Source organism: Callorhinchus milii, unplaced genomic scaffold (genome assembly GCF_018977255.1).
Source record: "Callorhinchus milii isolate IMCB2004 unplaced genomic scaffold, IMCB_Cmil_1.0 Scaffold3, whole genome shotgun sequence".
Classification (NCBI taxonomy): Eukaryota; Metazoa; Chordata; class Chondrichthyes; order Chimaeriformes; family Callorhinchidae; genus Callorhinchus; species Callorhinchus milii.
Window position 1 is genome coordinate 34,182,165 of NW_024704744.1, and position 23,220 is coordinate 34,205,384.

The following is a 23,220-nucleotide window of genomic DNA, read 5'->3' on the forward strand; positions in this document are numbered from 1 at the left end:
TGGGGTTGGCTTTGGGGTATTGATGGCTGTGAGTTGGCGTTGCCTTTGGGTTGTTGATGCTGTGAGTTGGGGTTGGCTTTGAGTTGTTGATGCTGTGAGTTGAGGTTGGCTTTGGGGTGTTGATGGCTGTGAGTTGGGGTTGGCGTTGGGGTGTTGATGGCTTGAGTTGGGTTGGCTTTGGGGTGTTGATGGCTGGGGTTGGGGTTGGCTTTGGGGTGTTGATGGTTGGGGTTGGCTTTGGGGTGTTGATGGCTGGGGTTGGGGTGTTGAGGTTGGGGTTGGGGTGTTGAGGTTGGGGTGTTGAGGTTGGGGTTGGGGTGTTGATGGCTGGGGTTGGGGTGTTGATGGCTGGGGTTGGGGTGTTGAGGTTGGGGTGTTGAGGTTGGGGTGTTGATGGCTGGGGTTGGGGTGTTGATGGCTGGGGTTGGGGTGTTGAGGTTGGGGTTGGGGGGTTGATGGCTGGGGTTGGGGTGTTGAGGTTGGGGTTGGGGTGTTGATGGCTGGGGTTGGGGGTGTTGATGGCTTGGGGTTGGGGTGTTGAGGTTGGGGTGGTGTTGGGGGTTTGGGGTGTTGAGGTTGGGGTTGGGGGGTTGATGGCTGGGGTTGGGGTGTTGAGGTTGGGGTGTTGAGGTTGGGGTGTTGATGGCTGGGGTTGGGGTGTTGAGGTTGGGGTGTTGGGGTTGGGCGGTTGGGGGGTTGATGGCTGGGGTTGGGGTGTTGAGGTGTTGGGGGTTTGAGGTTGAGGTGTTGGGGTTGGGGTTTGATGGGGAATGGGTGCAGCAGCACGTGGTGGGGAGTGAGAGGAGGCGGATCCGGAATCGGAAGTGACGTGCGGTGTAAACGGTGCGGAGCTCCATGGTAACAGCGCGAGGGAGGGCGAGAAAACAAGAGCCACCGGAGAGTGAATAACACCCCGAGAGGGAGAGAGAGCTGTGAGCGTTGGTTACATCAGAGACACTGGATATACACAGTGGGCAATCTCAGAGAGAGAGAGAGAGAGCAGTGTCCACACACCAGAGACAGACTGTACACACTGTGTGTGTGTGTGTGAGAGAGAGAGAGGACCCATTACAATAACAACTCGAGAGGGAGGGAGACAGAGACCACACTCCGGGCTCCCCCCCTCCCTCCCTCCCTCCCTGACTGACTGACTGAGCTGGTGAGCGGGGGCGGGCGGGGCAGCCGTGTCCCGGCGATGGAGAGCGGCGGTCGGTTGCTGTTCCCTGGAGTCTCGGCGGCTCCGAGTGCGAGCGAAGCCCCGAGGGGAGCCGGGCTCCTGCTGCCGGGTTAGCGCGGGCCTCTTCACTGCCTGTCTCCCTGCCCAGCCCTGCCCTGCCCTGCCCTGCCCTGGGCCCGGGCTGTGGTCTCCTCACGGGTCCCCAGCGGAAGATGGCGACTGGCATGAGCTGGCAGCAGCAGCAACAACACTACAGCGGCGCCGCCGCCAGCCAGCCCGGGGCAGGCGGCGGCCAACCCGCCTCCGTGTCCCACTGGGCAGCCGAGTACAACCAAGACCTGCACCTGAAGATGAGCAAGAAGATAGCGCAGCTCACCAAGGTAAGCCACTCACTCACTCACTCACTCACTGCTCACCAAGGTAAGCCACTCACTCACTCACTCACTGCTCACCAAGGTAAGCCACTCACTCACTCACTGCTCACCAAGGTAAGCCACTCACTCACTCACTCCCTCACTGCTCACCAAGGTAAGCCACTCACTCACTCACTCCCTCACTGCTCACCAAGGTAAGCCACTCACTCACTCACTCACTCACTCACTCACTCACTCACTCACTGCTCACCAAGGTAAGCCACTCACTCACTCACTCACTGCTCACCAAGGTAAGCCACTCACTCACTCACTCCCTCACTGCTCACCAAGGTAAGCCACTCACTCACTCACTCACTCACTCACTCACTGCTCACCAAGGTAAGCCACTCACTCACTCACTCACTGCTCACCAAGGTAAGCCACTCACTCACTCACTCACTCACTGCTCACCAAGGTAAGCCACTCACTCACTCACTCACTCACTGCTCACCAAGGTAAGCCACTCACTCACTCACTCACTGCTCACCAAGGTAAGCCACTCACTCACTCACTCCCTCACTGCTCACCAAGGTAAGCCACTCACTCACTCACTCACTCACTCACTCACTCACTGCTCACCAAGGTAAGCCACTCACTCACTCACTCACTCACTCACTGCTCACCAAGGTAAGCCACTCACTCACTCACTCACTCACTGCTCACCAAGGTAAGCCACTGCACTCACTCACTCACTGCTCACCAAGGTAAGCCACTCACTCACTCACTCACTCACTGCTCACCAAGGTAAGCCACTCACTCACTCACTCACTGCTGACCAAGGCAAAGGATCACTGTATTCACTGCTAACACACCCCATCACACCAGTTCTAGCCAGGCTCCACTGGCTCCCCATCACCGAACAGCTTGATTTCAAGTTCCTCACACTCGTTTTAAAATCCCTTCATGCCCTCCACCTCCCTACCTCTCCGACCTGCATACCCCCCAACTCACTACTCCCTGCCTCCGCTTCACTGATTCCGGTATTCTGCACGTGCCTCATGCCCTCCATTGCACCATTGGTGGCCGCACTTTCAGCCACTACGCGCCCAAACTCTTGGACACTCTCTATCACTCCGCCTCGCCCCTTCCTTCCCCAGTGCTCAGTGGTTAGAGCACTCACTTTGCAAGTGAGAGACCTCAGTTCCGTTCCAGGCAGAGGACGAAACCTTGGGCAAGTTTCCTTACTCCACACAGAGCCTAATAATAATCCCTCCAAAAACAATAATAAAAATTGGTCATTTTCAATCTACGACTGTTTGTGGGACATTGCTGTGCGCAATTGGCTGCCGCGTTTGCCCACAAATATACAGTTAATTCACTTTACAGTGTGTTCTGTGAAGCGCTTTGGGACGTCCTCCCAACGTGAAAAGCGCTATATCAAGTGCAAGGATTATTATTATTATTATCTTCAGGTCGTGCCTGAAGATGTTCCTCTTCGACCGTACCTATGGTCACCTCACCATCCCCCCAGCACAGTGCCATGCTGAACCACTGTCAAGCACTCTGGGACTCTACCCTGTGTGAGGGGCTATAAAAATGCAAGTTGTTGTTGGTGGAGAGGTATACTTGTCACTGGTGGCAAGGATTTGTTATTATTGACTCATGTTAAGCCCTAACCAGTAGGTTGGTCCTTCCTCGTCAAACAGAGGGAAAATTGATGGATAGTGGATTTGAATGGCAAGCTAAGCGGTTAATTATCTGGTTTGAAACAACAGTCCCCTCAATGGGGGCCCCAAGCCTTGGCTACCTATGCCTAATACTTTCCAGAATTGGATAAACTGTGTTTAGCAGCCAGCTTGCATGCATTAAAATCCGACAAACAGCCAAAAGCTTAATGACCAATTTAACTAATAGATTATTGCCTTGGACACTGGGAGTAATTCCTTTCTTTTTTTGAATAGAGTTATGGGTTTTTTGCATCCATTTAAACAAGCAAGCATGCCACCCTCCCTGATTTCCTGCCCCAGCCTGGGTCCAAAACTTATTGTCCAGCGCCTTGGGAAGTCCTCCCGATATGAAAGGCGCTATACAAATATCATTTTGTTGTTTTTGTTAACGTCTCTGCTGAGAGATAGCACCTCTGACTTGTAGCACTTTCCTCAGAATTGTATTGAAGTGTCAGCCTGGAGCTGTGATTTGAGCCCACAACCTTCTCTCCCAAGGGCAAGTCAGAGGTGCTATCTACCAAATGAGCCAAGCTGACTAAATTGTCAAACTAATCTGACAGAAAAATATTGAACACCGCAGGGTGAAAATGTATAATTTTTATCATAGAACAAATTCAATTGAAAATGTTTTCTCAACAAGTAGAGTATATTAAAAAGTTTTAAATTAAACTTCTGCACTGCTTGAATATCAGAAAGTGACAACTCCACTTTTAAATTACTTTTTTGAATTTATCTTCACTTACAACATAATAGGTTTAGCAAATTCTTGGTATTTTGGTTATATTCAGGGGGAAAAAATCATTGCCTCAGAAAGCCACCATCATTAAAGTAGGGATACGATAATAGATTTTTAATGGATATATTTGGTAGCTTTAGCCTGTGCTTTATAATCTATGAGAGGAATCGACCCTTATGTGGTTTAAAATTGCAGGGTTATGCTATCATGAAACTTTTTCCAAAAGGTTATCCAAACAAATGTTTGGTTTGCAAATAGAGAGAGAGATTATCTCATTGCTTCTTTTGAAGTGATGTCACTTCCAAAACTGGTTATAAAACACAATTTATGGCCATATTGATAATGGAAGTGCACCAAGTGAAACTGGCTATACCCAATTTTAAGAACTGAAAATATTAAAATAGAATTAAACTTGGAAAAAGGTATCACAAAACCCTAGAAATTACATCACAGGAGGAGGCAGTGTGGGTTATTAAGCCTAAACTGTTGCTAGATGATCCAATAAATCTCTGATTCCAGTTCCAATCTCTTTCCACAGTCCCTCTTCAAATATTTATCTGAATCCTTTTTTACATAATATATACAATAATAATCCTTGATGTAGCAGCTTATCACGTCTTTGAGTCGTCTCAAAGCACTTCACAGAATATACTGTAAAGTGTATTGACTAAATTTTGTGGGCAAAACTTGGCAGCTAATTGAGCACAACAGTGCCCACAAACAGTCGTGGGTTGAAGTGACCAGTGTATTATTATTTTATTTTGAAGCAATTATTACCCCTGGAAAAGCGATCCGCCAATCGACTAACAACCGGGTTCCTGCTTACTGCTAGGTAAACAGGCGTGTGGAGTAAGGAAACTTGCCCAACACTTCGCCCAGGTGGGTTATCAGACTCTTGCTTCCGGGGCGAGTGCTGAAATCACTGAGCTAAAGGATTCCGCATTCCTCTTTTCCACTGGAAGCAAACCAAGTTTTTGGAACATAAGAAAGAACTTTTTTACAGTGGTCTATCATGTCAGAACATCTCAGTGCTCACACATAATCACATGTGGTGACTACTCTTGTACTCTTGTAAACACAATGGCCATTTTTCACCAGCAAAGTTGCATCAAGAGAACATTGAATGACCATTAATTGGGAGGATTGATGTTCAGGACACCATTTTAAAGAAAACATTCCCTTTCAAATCAGCCTGACTCAGTTTGTAGCACTTTTGCCTCTGATTCGAAGGTTGTGGGTTCAAGCCCTAGGTCAGGACTTTGAACCCTTTTAGTCTACAACAACTACAAGATTGCATTTATAGAGCGTCTTTCACGTCAGGAGGACGTCCCAAGGTGCTGGACAGTTGGGTCGGGACCCGAGCAGGGGTGAAATGGTCAGGGTGAAGTGAGGGAATGGAGGGAGCGAGGATGGGGTAGAGAGTCGAGAGGGGAGCTGAAGGCACGGTTGAAGAGAAAGGTCTTGAGACCGGCCTTGAAGGAGGAAAGGGAGGAGGCGGCGAAGGCACTGGGGGATGGAGTTCCAGAGCCTAGGGGCTGAGAGGCTGAAAGCCCGGCCACCGATGGTAGGGCGGTTGGGGCGGGGGATGTGGAGCAGACCGGAGCCAGAGGAACGGAGAGTACGGGCAGGTACGTGGGGGGATACTAGGTCGCAGAGGTAGGAGGGAGCAAGGCCGTGAATGGCCTTGTAGGTGAGGATGAGGATCTTGAATTCGATCCTCTGGGGGATGGGGAGCCAGTGGAGGCGAGCGAGGGTGGCAGTGATGTGGTCCCGAAGCCTGGTGCGGGACAGTACACGAGCTGCAGAGTTCTGAATGACCTGCAACTTGTGGAGGGAGGTGCCGGGAAGGCCGGCGAGGAGAGAGTTCCTGTAGTCCAGCCTTGAGGTGACAAAGGCGTGGACCAGTGTTTCAGCAGCGTGAGGGGTGAGGTAATGCCGTAGTTTGGCGGTGTTTCGGAGGTGATGGAAGGCGGTGCCAGTTGTGGTGCGGATGTGGGGAAGAAAGGACAGCTCAGGGTCGAACAGAACCCCGAGGTTCCTGACTGGCTTTGAGGGGTGGAGAGTGCAGCCTTGGATGCTGATGCTGTCAGCGCCTGAGGTGCGGAGGCGCTGACGTGAGCCAATCAGGAGGGCCTCAGTTTTGCGCACGTTGAGCTGAAGAAAGTTGTCTCTCGTCCAGGACTCGATGTCGGACAGGCAGCTGTCAGGACATCGGTGGTCGTGGAGTTGAGGGTAGAGGAGGAAAGGTAGAGTTGGGTGTCATCCGCATACATGTGGAAGTTAACCCCATGTCTGCGGATGATGTCACCGAGGGGGAGCATATAGAGGGTGAAGAGGAGGGGACCGAGGACAGAGCCCTGAGGGACACCGCACGAGACAGTGTGGGGGCCAGAGGAAAAGCCGTTGCAGAGACAAAATGAGGACGGTGGGAGAGGTAGGACCTAAACCACTCAAGGACAGTGCCTTGAAGGTTGAGGTGGGAGGACAAGCGGTGGAGGAGGATAGAGTGGTCGACCGTATCGAATGCGGCCGATAGGTCGAGGAGGCAGAGGGAGCCCTGGTCGCAGATGGTCAAGATGTCATTGGTGTCTATGGTGACACTAATGTTTTATTGGCAGATATACTATATTGTCGGAGGTGCTGTCTTTTAGAAATAAACTGAGGTCCTGTTTGCTTGTCCGGGTGGATGTTAAGAATCCTATGGCATTATTCAAAAAAGAAGGGATTTCATCCAAGTTTTCCAGCAAACAATTCTCCAAATAAAATGTGTCACTCACTCCATGGCTGTTTGTGCAACAACAACAACTTGGATTTATATAGCGCCCTCCACGCCGGACAGTGTCAGAGCGCTTCACAGTAACGGGGCCGAGCCAGGGGGAGGAAGGTGACCAAAGGCGTGGTCGAAAAGCAAGGTTTTCAGCAGAGATCTGAAAGTAGGAAGAGAAGGGGCGAGGCAAAGGGAGAAAGGAAGGGACTTCCAGAGCCTCGGTGCATAATGACTGAAGGCACAGCCGCCGAGGGTGGAGCAGAGGACTCGGGGAACAAGGAGGAGGCCAGACCCGGAGGAATGAAGGCAACATTTGCACGTCACTTTACAGTGTATCCTGTGAAGCACATTGAGAGGCCCAAATGAAGGGATAAGATAGGATATCAGATTTAAGGATTGTAATTATATTAAATCATCTTTTGGAGAATGGGACAAATTTGAGCTTTGTAGAGAATCAACAGTTGAAATTAAAATAAATGTACAATATGTAAAAGCAAATAACTCATATTGGTGTCTACTTTAGTAATGGACAACATGTGAGAATTCCTCTTCAGATCAGAGGTGGTACTGAGGCCAAAAATGTTAATAGATCAAGCAGCATTGAGCAATCAAAGGTGGCATGTTTGTTGTCAGACGTGAGGAGGATACTATTCTTTAAGGAAATTGGAAGAAATCCCCATGGAATGGAGATGGAGGTATATTGATCCAGCCATTGCACTCCAGGAGGAGTAACGTTTGTGTGTCCTGAGGAGTAAAGGAAGCCGATGAATGTATAGTTGATTCAGCAGGGTGAAGCCTTGGGCAAATTTCCTTACTCCACACGCCTAATAATAATCCCTCAAGAAAAAAATAATAAATTGGTCACTTCAGTCCACGACTGTTTGTGGGACACTGCTGTGTGCAATTGGCTTCCGTGTTTCGCCCACAAATATAGTCAATTCACTTTACAGTATATTCTGTGAAGCGCTTTGAGATGTCTAGAAGACATGAAAAGCGCTATATCAAATGCAAGGATTATTATTAACGAAAGAGCAGATGAGTTTGGATGAAGTGTGGTGGAGCTCATTGAGGTAGAGAAGAAACAAATTGGGGGAGAGAACTGAGTGGTGTGGATCCACTTGGTTGATTGAAAAAAGATTTATAGAACAAAGCATGAATTGCAGTGTAGAGAATAATTTGAGATAAAAATTAGGTCCCCAAAATATAGATTTTGTTGTTAGAGGATTAAGATCAGAATGTCAAAAGTCAGGAATAAGAACGAAGCTCCAAAAGTCATGAACAATCATGGGACAGGAATTGGTGACAAATTTGGGTGATATCAGACTTAAGAATTACCCCAAGCATTGACAAATGAGTCACCAAAATACAAATAAGAATAAATTCATAGGCAAGGAGATCAGATCAATCTTATTCTACCACAAGTACCTCTTCCAGCTCTCATCTACTTTTCTTTTAGTCCTTCTTGATTTATACCTCTAAAATTGCTAAAGTCGTACTGTATAATCTTAAACTGTAGATACGTATATACCAGCAGGAGTGAGTGATGTTATAATTCCACTATGACTACTAGTGTGAAAATCTAATGTATTTTCCATTAGGTAGGTCAAATATAATGGTGATGCTAGTCAATGATATTTTTAGTTATGATAGCAGAAGGAAATGCTTGAATTGACCAAAGCAGAAATTGACCTTTTAATGATTGATTGAGGGAAAATGTAAAATGCCAGCCATTTCTCCATTTTAAATTGCAGCACAGGCCTGGAGGACAAGTTTACTTGTCGACTGCTGCATAAAACTTTGCTTTCACTGTAAATTGGATTTTAAAAAAAATCATGCTGTGATTTTGTTTTATCTATTGTAAATATAAAATTTATATTAATAAGAAGGGCTTAACTCATCCTTTTAACTCACCAATTCCTTCAGGATGACATTCTCTCAGGATGAAAGTTTAATTTTGGTCAGAAATCTTGAAAAGATTGCTGTAATTTACTTCAAAACTTGTCATTCGAGAATGCAATTTCCCCATTTTATGTTTAGCATGTACTCTAAAAATAAAGTCTGCAAAATATTTTTGTGTTGTGCAGCTGGTGCAGGAGTAACTGATCTAATGGAGCAGCAGGAATGAAGACTGTGCAGGATAATATTTTTTGTATTGTGCTTTGTTAAATAGCATGCTCAACTGCATACATTTCAATAGTCTTCATCTTTCTGAAATCACGACCAGTGTATTTGGGGAGAAAAAAGAGCCCTGCATAATTATGAATTATAATTTGTTTGTTCTTTTCTGTAATAGTAATGAACAATTCAGAGATTTGGTTACCAGACTAATTAAAAGAGCTTTTGAAATAGGAAGTTAGTTGTGGGATATGAACTATTACACCCAGAACTTGCTAATTAAATCGTGAGAGATTAAAGTGTTGCTCATGGCCATCTTGACTATCGACACTACTTAACTCATTTTGCAAGATAATTCAGTTTTAGAATTAAAGTTGTGGATTAAAGGTTGTGATTGTAAACAATTACAGTAGTTTTGTAAACAACTTAACTGAGTTCATCGTGTGACTCACCTCCTGAGTTTACTTCAACAATGAAATATCCAGCCGGTAATGAAAAGAAGCAGATGTATGAAATTGAAGTTGGGCTGAAGTTGGAAGTTAGGGTTACAAGTAAAGTGGAGTCCTGTAGTTCAGTGGTTAGAGCACTCGCCTTGCAAGCGAGACACCTGTGTTCAATTCCAGGCAGGGTGAAACCTTAGGCAAGTTTCCTTACTCCACATGCCTAATAATCCCTCCAAAAACAATAATAAAAAAAATTAGTCATTTTCAATCCATGACTGTGTTTATGGGACACTGCTGTGCGCAATTGGCTGCCACGTTTCGCCTACAAATATACGGTCAATTCACCTTGCAGTCTATTCTGTGAAGCGCTTTGAGACGTCGAGAAGACATGAAAATAGCTATATCAAATGCAAGGATTATTTATTTATTATTATATGTTTGAAGTTGCAAATCCAGAAGTTGCTTTCTCGTTTTGATAAATAGCTCTTTTCAATCTTTGCTCAGCTTTAATCAGCGGTGGGAACACAAAGCTGTGACGCTCAAAACAATTGAATTCTCAAATTTGGAAATGCCATCTTTGTTGTATGCATTAAAATATGGATATGCCTGTTCCGTATGATGTACTGTGCATGCAAAAATAGATTATTTTAAAGAAAATAGAGGCAACATTTAAGTGACTGAGAATTTTAGTTGTGATCAGCAGTATTGTTCTGATATGCATTATGACAAAATGATTGAGCAGTTGGTGGATTTTAATGACCATCTTTGAAGGTTCATATTTACTGGTTTGAGGCACATATAGCAGGTTCTGTAGCATATCAGTAACAAAAATGTGGCACACCTATTACAAATTGCTGTTTTATTAGCAGTAGTTTTACATTGCAAAGTATAGTTGGTAACATTAATATTTTCTTTCTGAAATAATCCCAATGCTTTACAGCCTTTGTAGAAAAGTGGCAGAGCTAGCGATCTTTGATAGTTTATTACAGTGGCTTTAAACAGCCAACTAATTCAGCAAGTGGGAATTTGATTGTGATCAGTTTTCAGGAAACCTTTTATATTTTTGAGGTAGTAATTCATCTGAAATATCAGCAAATACCAGGAAAGTTGAAATGGTTTTTGATATCATGAAATTACTGTACATGTACTATCTTTGCTTAACAGGCATGCCCCCCTGCCTAATCCCCTACCATCGGAGGGCAGGCTTCCTGCTCACACTCTGGAATTCCATCTCCAGAGCCCCCCCGACTCGCTCCATCCCTTCTTTAGGCTAAGGTTCATTTTAAGACCTATCTCTATGATCACACTTTCAGTCATTTTTCCCCTCCAGGGGAAAGGTTTGGTGCCAAGCCAGTATTAAGTGCAGTAAGACCTTAAGATCTGCATACATTGCTGAAACCTATGCTTTGAAAAACTCCGTCGCTGCCTCACCCCTCAGGCTGCCGAAACCCTTATCCATGCATTTGTCACATCAAGGCTCGATTACGGAAACTCCCTCCTCATCGGCCTTCCCAACTCTTCCCTTCACAAGCTGCAGATCACCCAAACCTCTGCAATTCGTGTACTCTCACACACCAGGCTCCGCAACCCCATCACTCCCACCCTCGCCCCACTCCACTGGCTCCCCATCCCCACAGAGGATCGAGTTCAAGATCCTCATCCTCACTTTCAAGGCCATCCATGGCCTTACCCCCTCCTACCTCTCTGACCTGCTGACTCCATACCAACCTGCCCACTCCCTCCGTTCAGCGGGCTTCGGTCTGCTCCATGTCTCCCGCCCAACCTGCCCTACCATCGGTGGCCGGGCTTTCAGCCTCTCTTCCCCCACACTCTGGAACTCCATTCCACGGTCCCTTCGCCTCGCTTCCTCCCTTGCCTCCTTCAAGGCCGGTCTCAAGACCTCTTCGATCGTGCCTTTGGTCACCCTCCCACCTCACTGCCTTCCCTCACCCCTACACCACCCCTCCCCCATGCTCGGGCACCGACACCTGACTGTTCAGCGCTTTGAGACGTCCTCCCGACATGAAAGGCGCTCTATAAATGTAATTTTGTTGTTGTTGCATTAAATTTAGATACCTTCTCATTTAAAATTAACCTTTACCTATCTGTAAGACTGTGAATACAGCATATTCAACTAGAAAAAGTGCTTTTGTTCACTGACCTGGAATTTGCTGAAAAGAAAGTACTACAGAATGTTATATTATTTATGTACAGTGTGAAGAATAGCAGATGTAACCCATTTCAGCAGTTCCCTGTTTTGATACCAACATTAGAAAAGGTCTATTCTGGGAAAGAGAAAGGGTATATGAAAATTAAACTCTTTCAGTTATTGAAGTGAAGTAATCGATTTTTCACAATTGATATTTTGATTGAAACTGCAATTTATTATTTTCCATCTTCTCTCAATTAAAGATGCATGGCCACCAATTATATTACATGCTCTTTCAATTTCTAAGTTTATAGATGCATTGAAATACCTGTTGGTGGAATGCAAAATGCCACAGGTTCCCCCTCCCCTATCTCTTATAATAAAGACAGTAGTATAGTGCTTTATTGATTCCCTAGCATTAGTATAAATGAAACATTTATTTATTATTATCATTACTACTAATAATAATTAATCCTTACATTTGATATAGCTGCTTATCACATTATTGAAACATCTCAAAGTGCTTCACATGATTTACTGCAAAGTGCAGTGATTGTGTATTTATAGGAGAATGCCTATTTAGAAGCTAATGATATTTTGTAAAGTGTTCCATGGATGTACTGCTCAGTACATTTCCCCCACTATCTGCAGTGGAAAGGCTACAAAGACACTACCTACCAGCAACAGGCTTCAAAAGCCTGATATATCAGCGCTGGACCTTAGAGTTGTATATTCTTCAAAATCTGAATCTTCTACACCATTACAAGTTTGCAACCCTTTTCATTGTACTGTACCACTTACAACAAACATCAGTATGGTCAAAAACATGGCGTATACCTACTCGTAGCTTTGTCAGAGCAGAGTTGATTCACTTCTAGTTATGGGCACAATTAAATATTTGTTAAATATTTGAAAATATAATTTTGACTACATTCTAATTTTCTATTTTTAATACAAAATAGTGCATGTATTTGTGCATCAAACTAATCATCTTTTGAGGCAGGATAATGTGTGTGTTGGGGGAAGGGGAAGTGTCATACCATCATGATTATATGTTTCTCACATCAACAAAAAAAAAACAATTTGCATTTATATAGAGCCTCTCAAGCAGGATAGAATCCCAGAGTGCTTAAATGGTGACTCACCTTCATTAAACAATGAATGTCCAGAAAATGTATACAGTTTTTATATTAAACAAAGCGGGGTTATTCGAATACATTAGAATACATTGGAATGCACAGCACAGAAACAACTGGTCTATGCCGGTGTTTATGCCCCACGTGAGCCTCCTCGTGCCCTTCCTCAACTAAGCCTTCAAGCATAACCTTCTATTACCTTGTTGATAAATTTCTAATGAGAAAACCATTAAAAGCACACATGTCCAAGATCCATAAGTGTATTCACAGGTGGAAAGTGTTCTCGCTGTCAAAGTTATTAAAATTGTTGGCAAGCAGACAAGTTCAGATTTCAATTAGAACTTTATGATCTTATATAAGAATGTAAGAAAAACAGTTTTTGCAGCCCTGTGGTGTAATGTTTTGGTATGGCATGGGTTTATATCTCCTTGTAATCCATGCCAATAACACTGCAATATAATGTACTTCTTCCAAGTTAAAGAGCAGCATCAAGAGGTTAGAAAGTCCAATAATATTTTGATGTATATGTGTGCAAAGGCAAATATAACTTGTTTCCTGACCTTGTTCGGTTCTACTTTAATGCAAGGTGAGTTTTTTTTAGGGAAGTGCACTGATCTCAACACCGTCGACCACTCTATTCCTCATTCACCGCCTCTCCTCTCACCTCAACCTTCACGGCTCTGTCCTCGACTGGTTCAGATCATACCTCTCACACCGCCTCCACTTCATCTCCACAAACGGTTTCTCCTCCAGCCCCCGCACAGTCTCGTGCAGCATTCCTCAGGGCTCTGTCCTTGATCTCCGCCTCTTCAATATCTAGATGCTCCCTCTTGGTGACATCATCCACAGACATGGGGTCAACTTCCACATGTATGTGGATGACACCCTACCTCTCTGCCTCCACCCTTGATTCCAGGACAACTGATGTCCTGACAGAATGTCTGTCGAACATCAAGTCCTGGATGAGAGCTAACTTTCTTCACTTGAACATCATCAAGACTGAGGCTCTCCTGATTGGCTCCCGTCAGCACCTCCTCACCTCAGGCGTTGACAGCATCACCATCCATGGTTGCACACTCCACCTTACTAATCCAGTCAGGAACCATGGCATCTTGTTTGACCCTCAACTATCCTTTCTACCCCACATCAGCGCTATGATTCGCTCTGCCTTCCCCCACCTCTGCAACATCGCCCGTCTCCGTCACTGTCTCACACCTCAGGCCGCCGAAACCCTCATACACGCTTTCATTACATCGAGGCTTGACTATGCAAACTCATTACTTCTCAGCCTCCCCAACTCCTCCCTCCATAGGCTGTAGATCATCCAGAACTCTGTAGCCTGTGTCCTCTCCTGCACCAGTGTGTCCCTATCACCCCCATCCTCGCCCGACTCCACTGACTTCTCATTACACAGAGGATACAGTTCAACATCCTGGTTCTCACCTTCAAAGCCCTCCATGGCCTTGCTTCCCCCTACCTCTGCAACCTCCTGACCCTCTAACATCCTGCTCGCTCCTTCCGCTCAGAGGGCTCCGGCCTGCTTCATGTCCCCTGCCTCTCTCGCTCAACTATTGGCGAGCAGGCCTTCTGCCACTCAGCGCCCACCCTCTGGAACTCCATCCGCAGTCCCTCTGCCTCACCCTCTCCATTGCCTCCTTCAAGACCCATCTCAAGACCCTCCTCTTCGACCGTGCTTTCGATCTCCCTGCTTCCCCTCCACCCTCCTCGACCTTGACCCCCAGCTTGGGTTCGAAATTCTGTCTGTCAAGTGCCTTGAGACATCCTCCCGACATGAAAGGCGCTATGCAAATGTAATTTTGTTGTTGTTGTAATCTGTGTTAACTTTAAATTGAAGGTATTAATAATAATCCTGTATCGCACATTCCAGTTATTTTTGTTTCAAATAGAAGGCCTGTGTCATTGTAAATTGGATGATTGTTGCATTATTAATCTACGACAGTGCAGTGCATAGCAAATGAATAAAGTCATTCATGTGGTTTCAAAAAACGGTTTAGTATGGTACATTGAGAATCGCAGACTTTGAATCTTATGGCTGTAGGCTACATCTGAGCTCATAAATCCGTATATTGGATAACCTTAAGCGTAGGATTGCAAAGGTTGCAAATCATTCTTGCTGCAAGAATGCACATAGTGGTTGTTTATTATTAAAGTTAAAGGGACATAAATATTCCTAGGAGGATAGCCTTCCGCTGCCAAACGTGTTACATGAGAAATTACTATAGACCTTTATTAGAAAAAGTGAAAAAAGAGAAACGTGCCCAGAGTTTGTTTTTAATATTGCAGTGCAGGAACTCATCCAAAGGTTCTGTGGGAAGGCTGTGGCCTCGAGCCGTGGAGATGTGGAAGATCCAAAGATTGATCCATGGTCTGAAAAGTTTGACCTGCTACTGTCACTCTTCTGGAAAGTGCACAGTTGAGAATATTGGATCCGTGGGTACAGTGTGACGAGTCGTATAGATTTGAATATCAAAGGTTTGTGAAGAATTGGGTGATCACTATGCATTGACCTTTTTTTTTGACTTTTTTTCCACAAAGACCACGTGTGGAATTAGATCAAGACGCAATTGAGATTGGCTGTGATGCCAACTCGGACAAAATTTGTAAAGAATGGCCACTACAGTTACCAGACGATGCCAAGGATACCTATGAAACGCTAACTAACCGTGAAGCACAAGGAAAAGATTCTTGGTTGGTAACATTTTAAGAAAGGGTGGAGGACGATGGCAAATTACAATTTTGATACTCATCCAGCAATGTGTTCTAGAGCAGTGTCGTTCAACAATCAGTCCAGGGCCCAGTTTGTGATAACCTCATGGCCAGCCAACAAATTTACTACAAAGTTTTGGATGGCGATATATACTTTATTTTTAAATCAATGCTAAATGTGTAGTACAAATGATATCACAGGTCCTCACTGCTCTCTAGTATCTAACCTAAGTGGCCATTTTTTCTATCAAATACTAGAAAATGTAGGTGGACTACTTAGAGTTGGTAGAACAGTCAATCTCAATCTTGTCCCCAAATTTTAAGAAACTTTGTAGGTCCATGGAATGAAAGAGGATGACAGTCACTATGCTGAAGAATATAACTCAGTAACTAGAATTAGATAGAGGGAAATATACTTTGTGACATTCATATTAGGGAAGTAATTATGTTTCAGTTGCTCTACATAGATTTGGATGGTTTGATATAGTTTGACGAATGAATGGTAAGTAAATGTGTGGTACAACAATTTTGAGATAGATGAACTTGCAAAATTATCTCCAAAGCATTACTTCAGATTTGAAGCAGTGCACATATAAATCAACGGTTAAACTCTGTATGCAAGTCGGAAAGATGTAAGTCGGAAAGATGACAAATAATTCTGTCTCCTTTTCTTTATCCCCCCAAAGGAATTTTTTTACATCAAGATTTTTGCATGGCACTTAATGTGCTGTGCACAATTGGCTGTCGTGTTTCGCCCACAAAATACACAGTCAATCCAGCTCACAATATGTTTTGTGAAGTGATTTGAGATGTCTGGAAGACATGAAAATGTACCATATTGATTGCAAGGATTATATTATTATTAATGTTGCAATTTCACATTGGTGCTTTTTTGGTAAGAATTAGCAAACATTTATTTCTGTATACTCTTGACAACAAAGCTCTGCTAAGAATTTTCTTGCTGACTCAATTTCTATTGAGCAAATCTATAATCCAGCACACATGTAAGTAATTTGTCTTCTTTAGCTGTCAAAAATAGGAACGTTTACTGAAAGTTTAATAACAAATGGTAATGCTGTTCGTGGCAAGGTGATCAGCACAATATTGGAGCTTCTGAAGCTTAATGTAGAGGTAGAGTGAACCTTGTAAATCGAGCTGTCATTTTTTTCTCTACTGGTTCAGAAGATAATTCATTTAGCTCATTTCCTCATTTGTCGAGGTTCTTTAGCACAGTTCTGATTATTAAATTATTATTCATACAGTATATGCATTTTTTGCCTGACATTTGGGAAGGAGTGAAGGAAATGTGATGTTCAATAGTGTTTGTTCAATTACTTCATTGCTTTATTGATGCAAACTGTACCACATTCTATTCAAAAAACATGCCTGCAAGGCAAAATGTTGCACTACATATTGAATCCTCTTCACATGGAAATGGAACATCGCAGCACATTAAAGCATGCCAGAGGCACTAAGTCATCAGCAGTGCATTGAAAGAATGTGCTACATGAATTGCTGCAGTATTGGAAGGTGCAGTAATCCAATCAATCCCTTTGACTATGCTCTACTAGTCTAGTAATACATTTACAAACAAATGGAAATTAATCACCCATACTGTAATATTTGGAATGGAAATTCAAGTTCTATATAAAATTGAGACACATTGTTGGAATCATGTGAATGATCTCTTGTTTGTGTCGAATCCAGTTACATTGTTTGCAGATGTTTTACACAAGGAATTGGGGTAGAAGGAAAGAGAATTGAATTCATTGCACTGTTGCAAGGTCCTCACTCCAGTTCCTCCAGGCTCCACTCACTGGCTGCTTCTCGTCTCTCAGTGGATTGATTTTAGCCTCACCTACTACAACAACTTGCAGAAAAATGCAAACTAACAAAGATAGATTAAATGAGTAGGTGGAACCGTAGCAGATAGAGTTCAAAATATAACAGTGTGAGATTGTTCACTTTATCTTGAGACTGATGGTTAGGAATACATTTTAAAGAGGCAAAACCTGGAGGTAGATAAACAGAGGTCAATCCAAGTTTTTTTAAAAGCTAGCTCTCGGATGTAGAAAGCAATCGATGGAGCTAATGAGATGCAGAGCATTTCAACAAAGGGGCTGGAAAAGAGAAGTAAGTACCCCTGCAATTGTACGAGAGTTCCAGTCAAACCTCACTTTGTGTTTACTTGTGCATGCCCAACTTTAGCACTGATGCCCCAAATCTCTGGAACTCCTTGCTTCACTCCCTCTGTCTTGCCCGCTCTTTGCCTGTCTTCAGGTGTAATTTGAGCACTTAACATTGGTGTGGCTTCATGCTGAGCTAGAAAGGGAGGGGAGTTGGCTGGGCTCAGCATCAAGCCACACCAATGTTAGGCGCTCTGATGTTACCTGTGTGAAGGGTGCTATTATAAATATAAGTTGTTGTTGTTGTCTTCACCCGCCTGAAAACCTAGCTCTTCCACTATGCACGTGGTCGTCTTCTTCTTCCCCCACCCCCTTCCCCTGCTCAGCATTCACCCTGCTATTGAAAAGTGATCTGAGATGTTATTTTTCGTGAAAGGTGCTACATAAATGCAAGTTGTTGTTGCAAGTGAGCAACTTTTTGTAGAAATACATAGAGGAAAAATTCTGCAGTGATCTTTTCAAATCATTTCTAGCTTTGAAAGAGGCAATTCTGAAACAGTCCTTGAAGTCTTATGCACTTTTCTGTTTCTTAATAAGAGTTAAGTTGTTAGGTTCAGGTAAAGGGATTTATAACTAAGGAAGGCAGTGATTGCTGTGCGAGGGTGCAGTTCAAGTTCATTGGAATAATTATGGTCTTTATAGTTATAGAAAGCCTTTATAAATTATGACAACTGGTGGCAGTGAATTAGAGCAGTGAATTAGAACAAGATATTAGCATATTCTGTCTTTTCTGCTATTTGTTTTTGTGCAGAAACTAATATTCTAATGAATTTTTATGTCACCTCATTTTAAGTGCACTGCATTTCATTAGTTAGATGGTGAATTTAAATAGAAATTGATCTGAGGAACTTTCCAAGTAATCTTTTATCATTGCTGATGTGGCTCTATTTACACTTTTTTTGTCGGTCGATTGTTAATCCACTTGAAAAACTTTCCTCTCCACTGTTCACTGTTACAGAGTGTTTTGCTACAATATGAAGAAAATCAAAGCATAAATTGAATTTCCTGCTGCACACCAGCACACAGTTTCATTAATGTTATATAGCAGAGCCTTGAGATTTTCCATAAATCATCTACTTAATGGTGCTACATATATTCCTCAGTCTTGTATTCAGTAATCAGCTCTTGCTGTTGAGTTTTCGCTGAAAGGAGGTCGCTCTTATCTGAATAAATTTGTTCAAAAATGTGCTTCTTCACCAATGCCTTGGATTATCCAAGGATATGTTGTTTAATGTGTAGTCAGCCTTTTCTGATTGACATTTTTCTATTGTGAGGAGTGAACATCCAGAGTTCTCTTTATCAAAATGATCAATTTCCTAAAGTCGTCATCTGTTGTTCTCTATCCCTTCCCCTCACCGAGCCACTGCTTTTCTCCAAAGAATTGTATTTGTGAATGAGTTAATCTTACAATTGGGTATATATTTTTCCTGTTGCGTTTCTTTTTACAATGGGTTAATAATAATCACCTTTTTTATTTCAAATCAAAATATTGTATTCAATAGAAGCAGTGCTGATATATTGATATCATTAATCATTTTCTCTACAAATTTCTATAAATGTAATTTTTAAGCTGTAATAGAACATTAAAAAGACGTTGATATTGTTAAGTTGCTTTATTGGAGCAATGTTCCGATAGAGCAATAAGGTGCTCTATAAGGAACAGACACTAAGAAAAGCTTATAAAAACTTCATTTTACAAAGGTCTTTTATGAATCAAAGATTTGCTCTGTATCTTGAAGAGGCACACTATTAGCCCATTAGAATGCAGAGACAGAGAGTGATAAAGCTGTTAGTAAGATAATTCATCCAATTCCTTAACTGCTCTCTGGAACCTTGTTAACTCCACCACTGAACCACTGATTAACTAATCCTGTTAACTAGGGGTTTTAAAGGAAGAACCAATTTTTTTTCTCTACTCTATATATTCGCCCACAAAATAGTCAATTAACTTTACAGTATATGCTGTGAATCGCTTTGAGATGTCTCAAAGACATGATAAGGTGCTATATCAAATGCAAGGATTATTATTATGGTAAATCCTTATCTATTTATAGAAATTAGATGTTTAGATATTTCTCCAACATTGGCTTTTTTAATATTCCTCTCTGCTCAATTATATTTGACTGCACTATAAAAATTAAGACTGTTGCAATCTATTATTATTATTATTAAATCAGTCATGAAATAATATTGTTCACTCAAGTGTTCCAGGATTTTCTATTGATGGATGTGTTCCAGACTACATTGATAATTAGTTTTAGAGGCAGTCAGAAAATTCAAATTAATTTTTCAGTGGAATAAAATAGAGCACCATAACAAGCTCAGATAAACCCCTCTACCATGTCATTCTCAATTATTTCCATTTATGTCCTAATACATTATTATATACTGAAATATTGTCTTTTTTGTTGAGGACTCAAGTGGAGTCCTGTAGCTCAGTGGTTATAGCACTCGCTTTGCAAGCGAGAGACCCGAGTTCAATTCCAGGCAGAGAGCGAAACCTTGGGCAAGTTTTCTTACTCCACACAGAGCCTAATAATATTCCCTCCAAAACCAAAACCAATAATAAATTGGCCATTTTCAATCTACGACTGTTTGTGAGACATTGCTATGCGCAATTGGCAATTGGCTGCCGCGTTCGCCCACAAATATACAGTCAATTCACTTTACAGTGTGTTCTGTGAAGCGCTTTGGGACGTCCTCCCGACGTGAAAAGCGCTATATCAAATGCAAGGATTATTATTATTATTAATATCTATTCGTAAAATCTCATATCTCTCAGAATTCTGCCTCAGCTTTATGAAGGGAGTGTGTGTTTTCTCCACAAGTTGGAGACAAAATATTAATTTAAGAAGATATCTGCTAACACTCAGTTTTTTTGGCTTTCCAGTGTAAATAGACTATTGATCTTGGTAAATTGCAGTTTGTTAAGCCTGTCAATGGTAAAGATGAGAAAGCAAGTGCCTTTATCGTGCTAATTAGAATCTGCTTCCTTCAGCATGCCATAGTGTGCCGTTGAAATTATTTCTGTAAAATTTCACTCTTTCTGTATTCTGATAGTGTGAAAAAAAATACAGAAGAATTACAATCTTAAATAAAAACCAGAGTACTAGAAATCTGCAGCAGGATAATCAGCATCTGGAAAAATAGATAGATTGACATTTTCCTATGACCTTTCATAATACGAATTGTTGCTGGTTTGAATGAACCAGTGGTTGAAAATGCGCAGGCAATTTGGAGATAATTTTTAATAACCTGAATCATTTTCTACTGATGAGCCTTATTTTCTCCAGTAATAGGGGTGCCTACTGGGCAATTGACATGTTGATTAATAGAGCTGAACTTTAAGAAAAAAATCAAATGAAACGTAACCAGCCAGTGCAATTAATTCTAATTGGACATAGATTTTCTTTTTCTTATTATTTCTGGACAGAATATTCTGCAAATGAAAGCATTATATGGAGTTAATTTTGGAGATGGATAAAGAAAGATTCTGAATCTATTCAATGAGGATTTTAAACTAATTTTTAATACGGGGGGAGGCAGTGCATCAGCTAGTTATATCACTGGTGTGCGCTGCGGAGGTGCACTTTCAAAAGAGTATTGGAGCTTTCACTGCAGCTGGAGGCTGATAAGCAGTTTTCCACTGATTAATAAGTGCTGGTGCTGGAACAGTTTCTTTTTCAGTCAGTAGAGGTTGAATGGCAGTATAATTAAGCGGGTTTTATGTTGTCAATGCCAATATGAAGTGAAATCTAGGCAATTGTGTCTTGTCTTGCGCAATTTGTCTCTCTTTGGCCATTGCTGATATGTTCTGCCGTATTTAAAATGTTGGGGTTACACCTGTACAAAACGTGCAGTGTACAAACAGCATTAATCTTGCAATCTTTTTTCCTAACATTTTTTGCTGTGAAGTGAACTAAGGAGAATTCTTGTGATTAGGAGTGAATCATAGCGGGCAAGACTCGACCCTTAAAATTTTATGAGATCTGAACTATCTCAGAAAATATTTTTTTTTACATCCTTTTGTAACAGATTTTATTATTTCAATGAAAGTTAAACCATGCTAAGCAAAACTATGTGTAATACCAGCATTTATATTAATAATGTGATGGATTTTTGTGATGTGCTTTTGCAGGATAATGCAGACAACAACAACCACTTGGATTTATATAGTGCCCTTCACACAGGGTAGCATCTCGGCTTAACAGTGGCATGGCCTGACGCCGAGCTAGGGGGCAGGGCACCGTAAGTATGGTCCAAAAGGAAGGTCTTCAGGTGTGATCTGAAAAAAGGGGAAGGAGGTGACAAGGTGGAGGGATTGAGGGAAAGAGTTCCAAAGTTTCGGGGTTTTGGTGGAGTGGAGGGACAAAGCAGGAGGTCGAAGCCAACTGAGCAGTGGTGGCAGGTGGTGGAGTGGGAAGTATGCAGGTCCGAGAGATAGGGAGGTGTCAAGACGTGAGGATCTTGAAGTCGATCCGTTTTGTGATCGGGAGCCAGTGATCTATGGTTCATAGTAGGGTATAATACAAGGCCTGTAGCTGACTTATATGATTTATTCCAAGTCTAATATTAAAATGTTGCAACATAAATTATGCCATAATTGATGATATTGTAATAATCTGTGATATGCCATCCAAGTTAACTGTTATGGTCAATGTATGTAACTTCTGCCACATTTCAGAATTTAAATTGGGACAGACTTGATTTAATAACTGTTCGTGACCTTGAGTCACAAATGGCAAAAGTATTTAAGATGTATGTCCTGTGACAGGAAATTAAAGTTCAAAATTTGTAGATCAGGATTGCAATTTTATCTCCTCCTGGAAACAGCTTGCTGGATTTATAATGTGTGTGTTTGTATATGATCTGAGTTGAGATTTGCAGTGAAGCCAAATATCTTAGTAGTAATTCCCTTGGTTCTTCACTGTGAATGAGGATGTTTAGATTCTGTGTAAGGGCTGAATATTATCCAAGTTTAGAAAATCGTAGACTGTAACTGAAAATGTTGAGGAAATTGGAGAGGATTTACAAATTCATTCCCACAAGACTTTCTTTATCATTTATGATTTCTTAAGGACACAAGTGAAACTTGTCTGAAAGTTATTATAATTCTGTTATCTTGTGCAAGAACTTGGTGTTCAGAGTATTCTCATACCTGTTTTCTGGGAACTTTGATGCCAAAAGTAATGACCATTTGACTTTTAATGCTTGGCCCATTTTAGAGCTAAGCTGTGCAATGACTAAATACGATTTTTTTCGAATGAATATAATCCTTCAATGGGCAATACTTTACAATTTTACTCTTGCGAAGTATTTTATTTTTATTTTTAGCTTCATGAAATTTCACAAGAGGAATGTTCATTTCTTGTGGTTCTCCTCGCAAACTTTAAAACAAAGCTAAGCATACAAAACAATAACTACAACAAATTACATTTGCATAGTGCCTTTCATATCCCAATATCCTCCTTACATGATCAATACACAAAATGGTATACTTAATTACTTAATTCTGTGTTATGTTGCCTTTCACTTCTTCATTTCAGAGCATAGGTATACGGTGAAATCAGTATTTTTTGTTGTATCTTCCTTTGATTTAAAAGGGTGTAAAGGGATAGGCCTGGTATTTTAGCTTATATTACCTCCCAAATTCATCTCATTGCTGTTTATGGGCCTTTACTGATGCAGATTAGCTAGTCGATTT

The 23,220-nt window shown here is 42.2% G+C and overlaps 1 protein-coding gene across 2 annotated transcripts in view; it reads left to right on the forward strand.

Annotated features, from left to right (window-relative positions):
* Nucleotides 1-1,193: 1,193 nt before the first annotated feature.
* Nucleotides 1,194-23,220, forward strand: part of fam184ab (family with sequence similarity 184 member Ab) — a 53,981-nt gene continuing 31,954 nt past the window's right edge. Inside the window, exon 1 of one of the 2 annotated variants that reach the window (XM_042333698.1) lies at nt 1,194-1,557. In XM_042333698.1, the coding sequence (XP_042189632.1) occupies nt 1,390-1,557 (168 nt within the window). In that variant the 5' untranslated portion in view covers nt 1,194-1,389. The remainder of the gene's footprint in view (nt 1,558-23,220) is intronic. The other variant, XM_042333697.1, reaches the window with a different exon arrangement.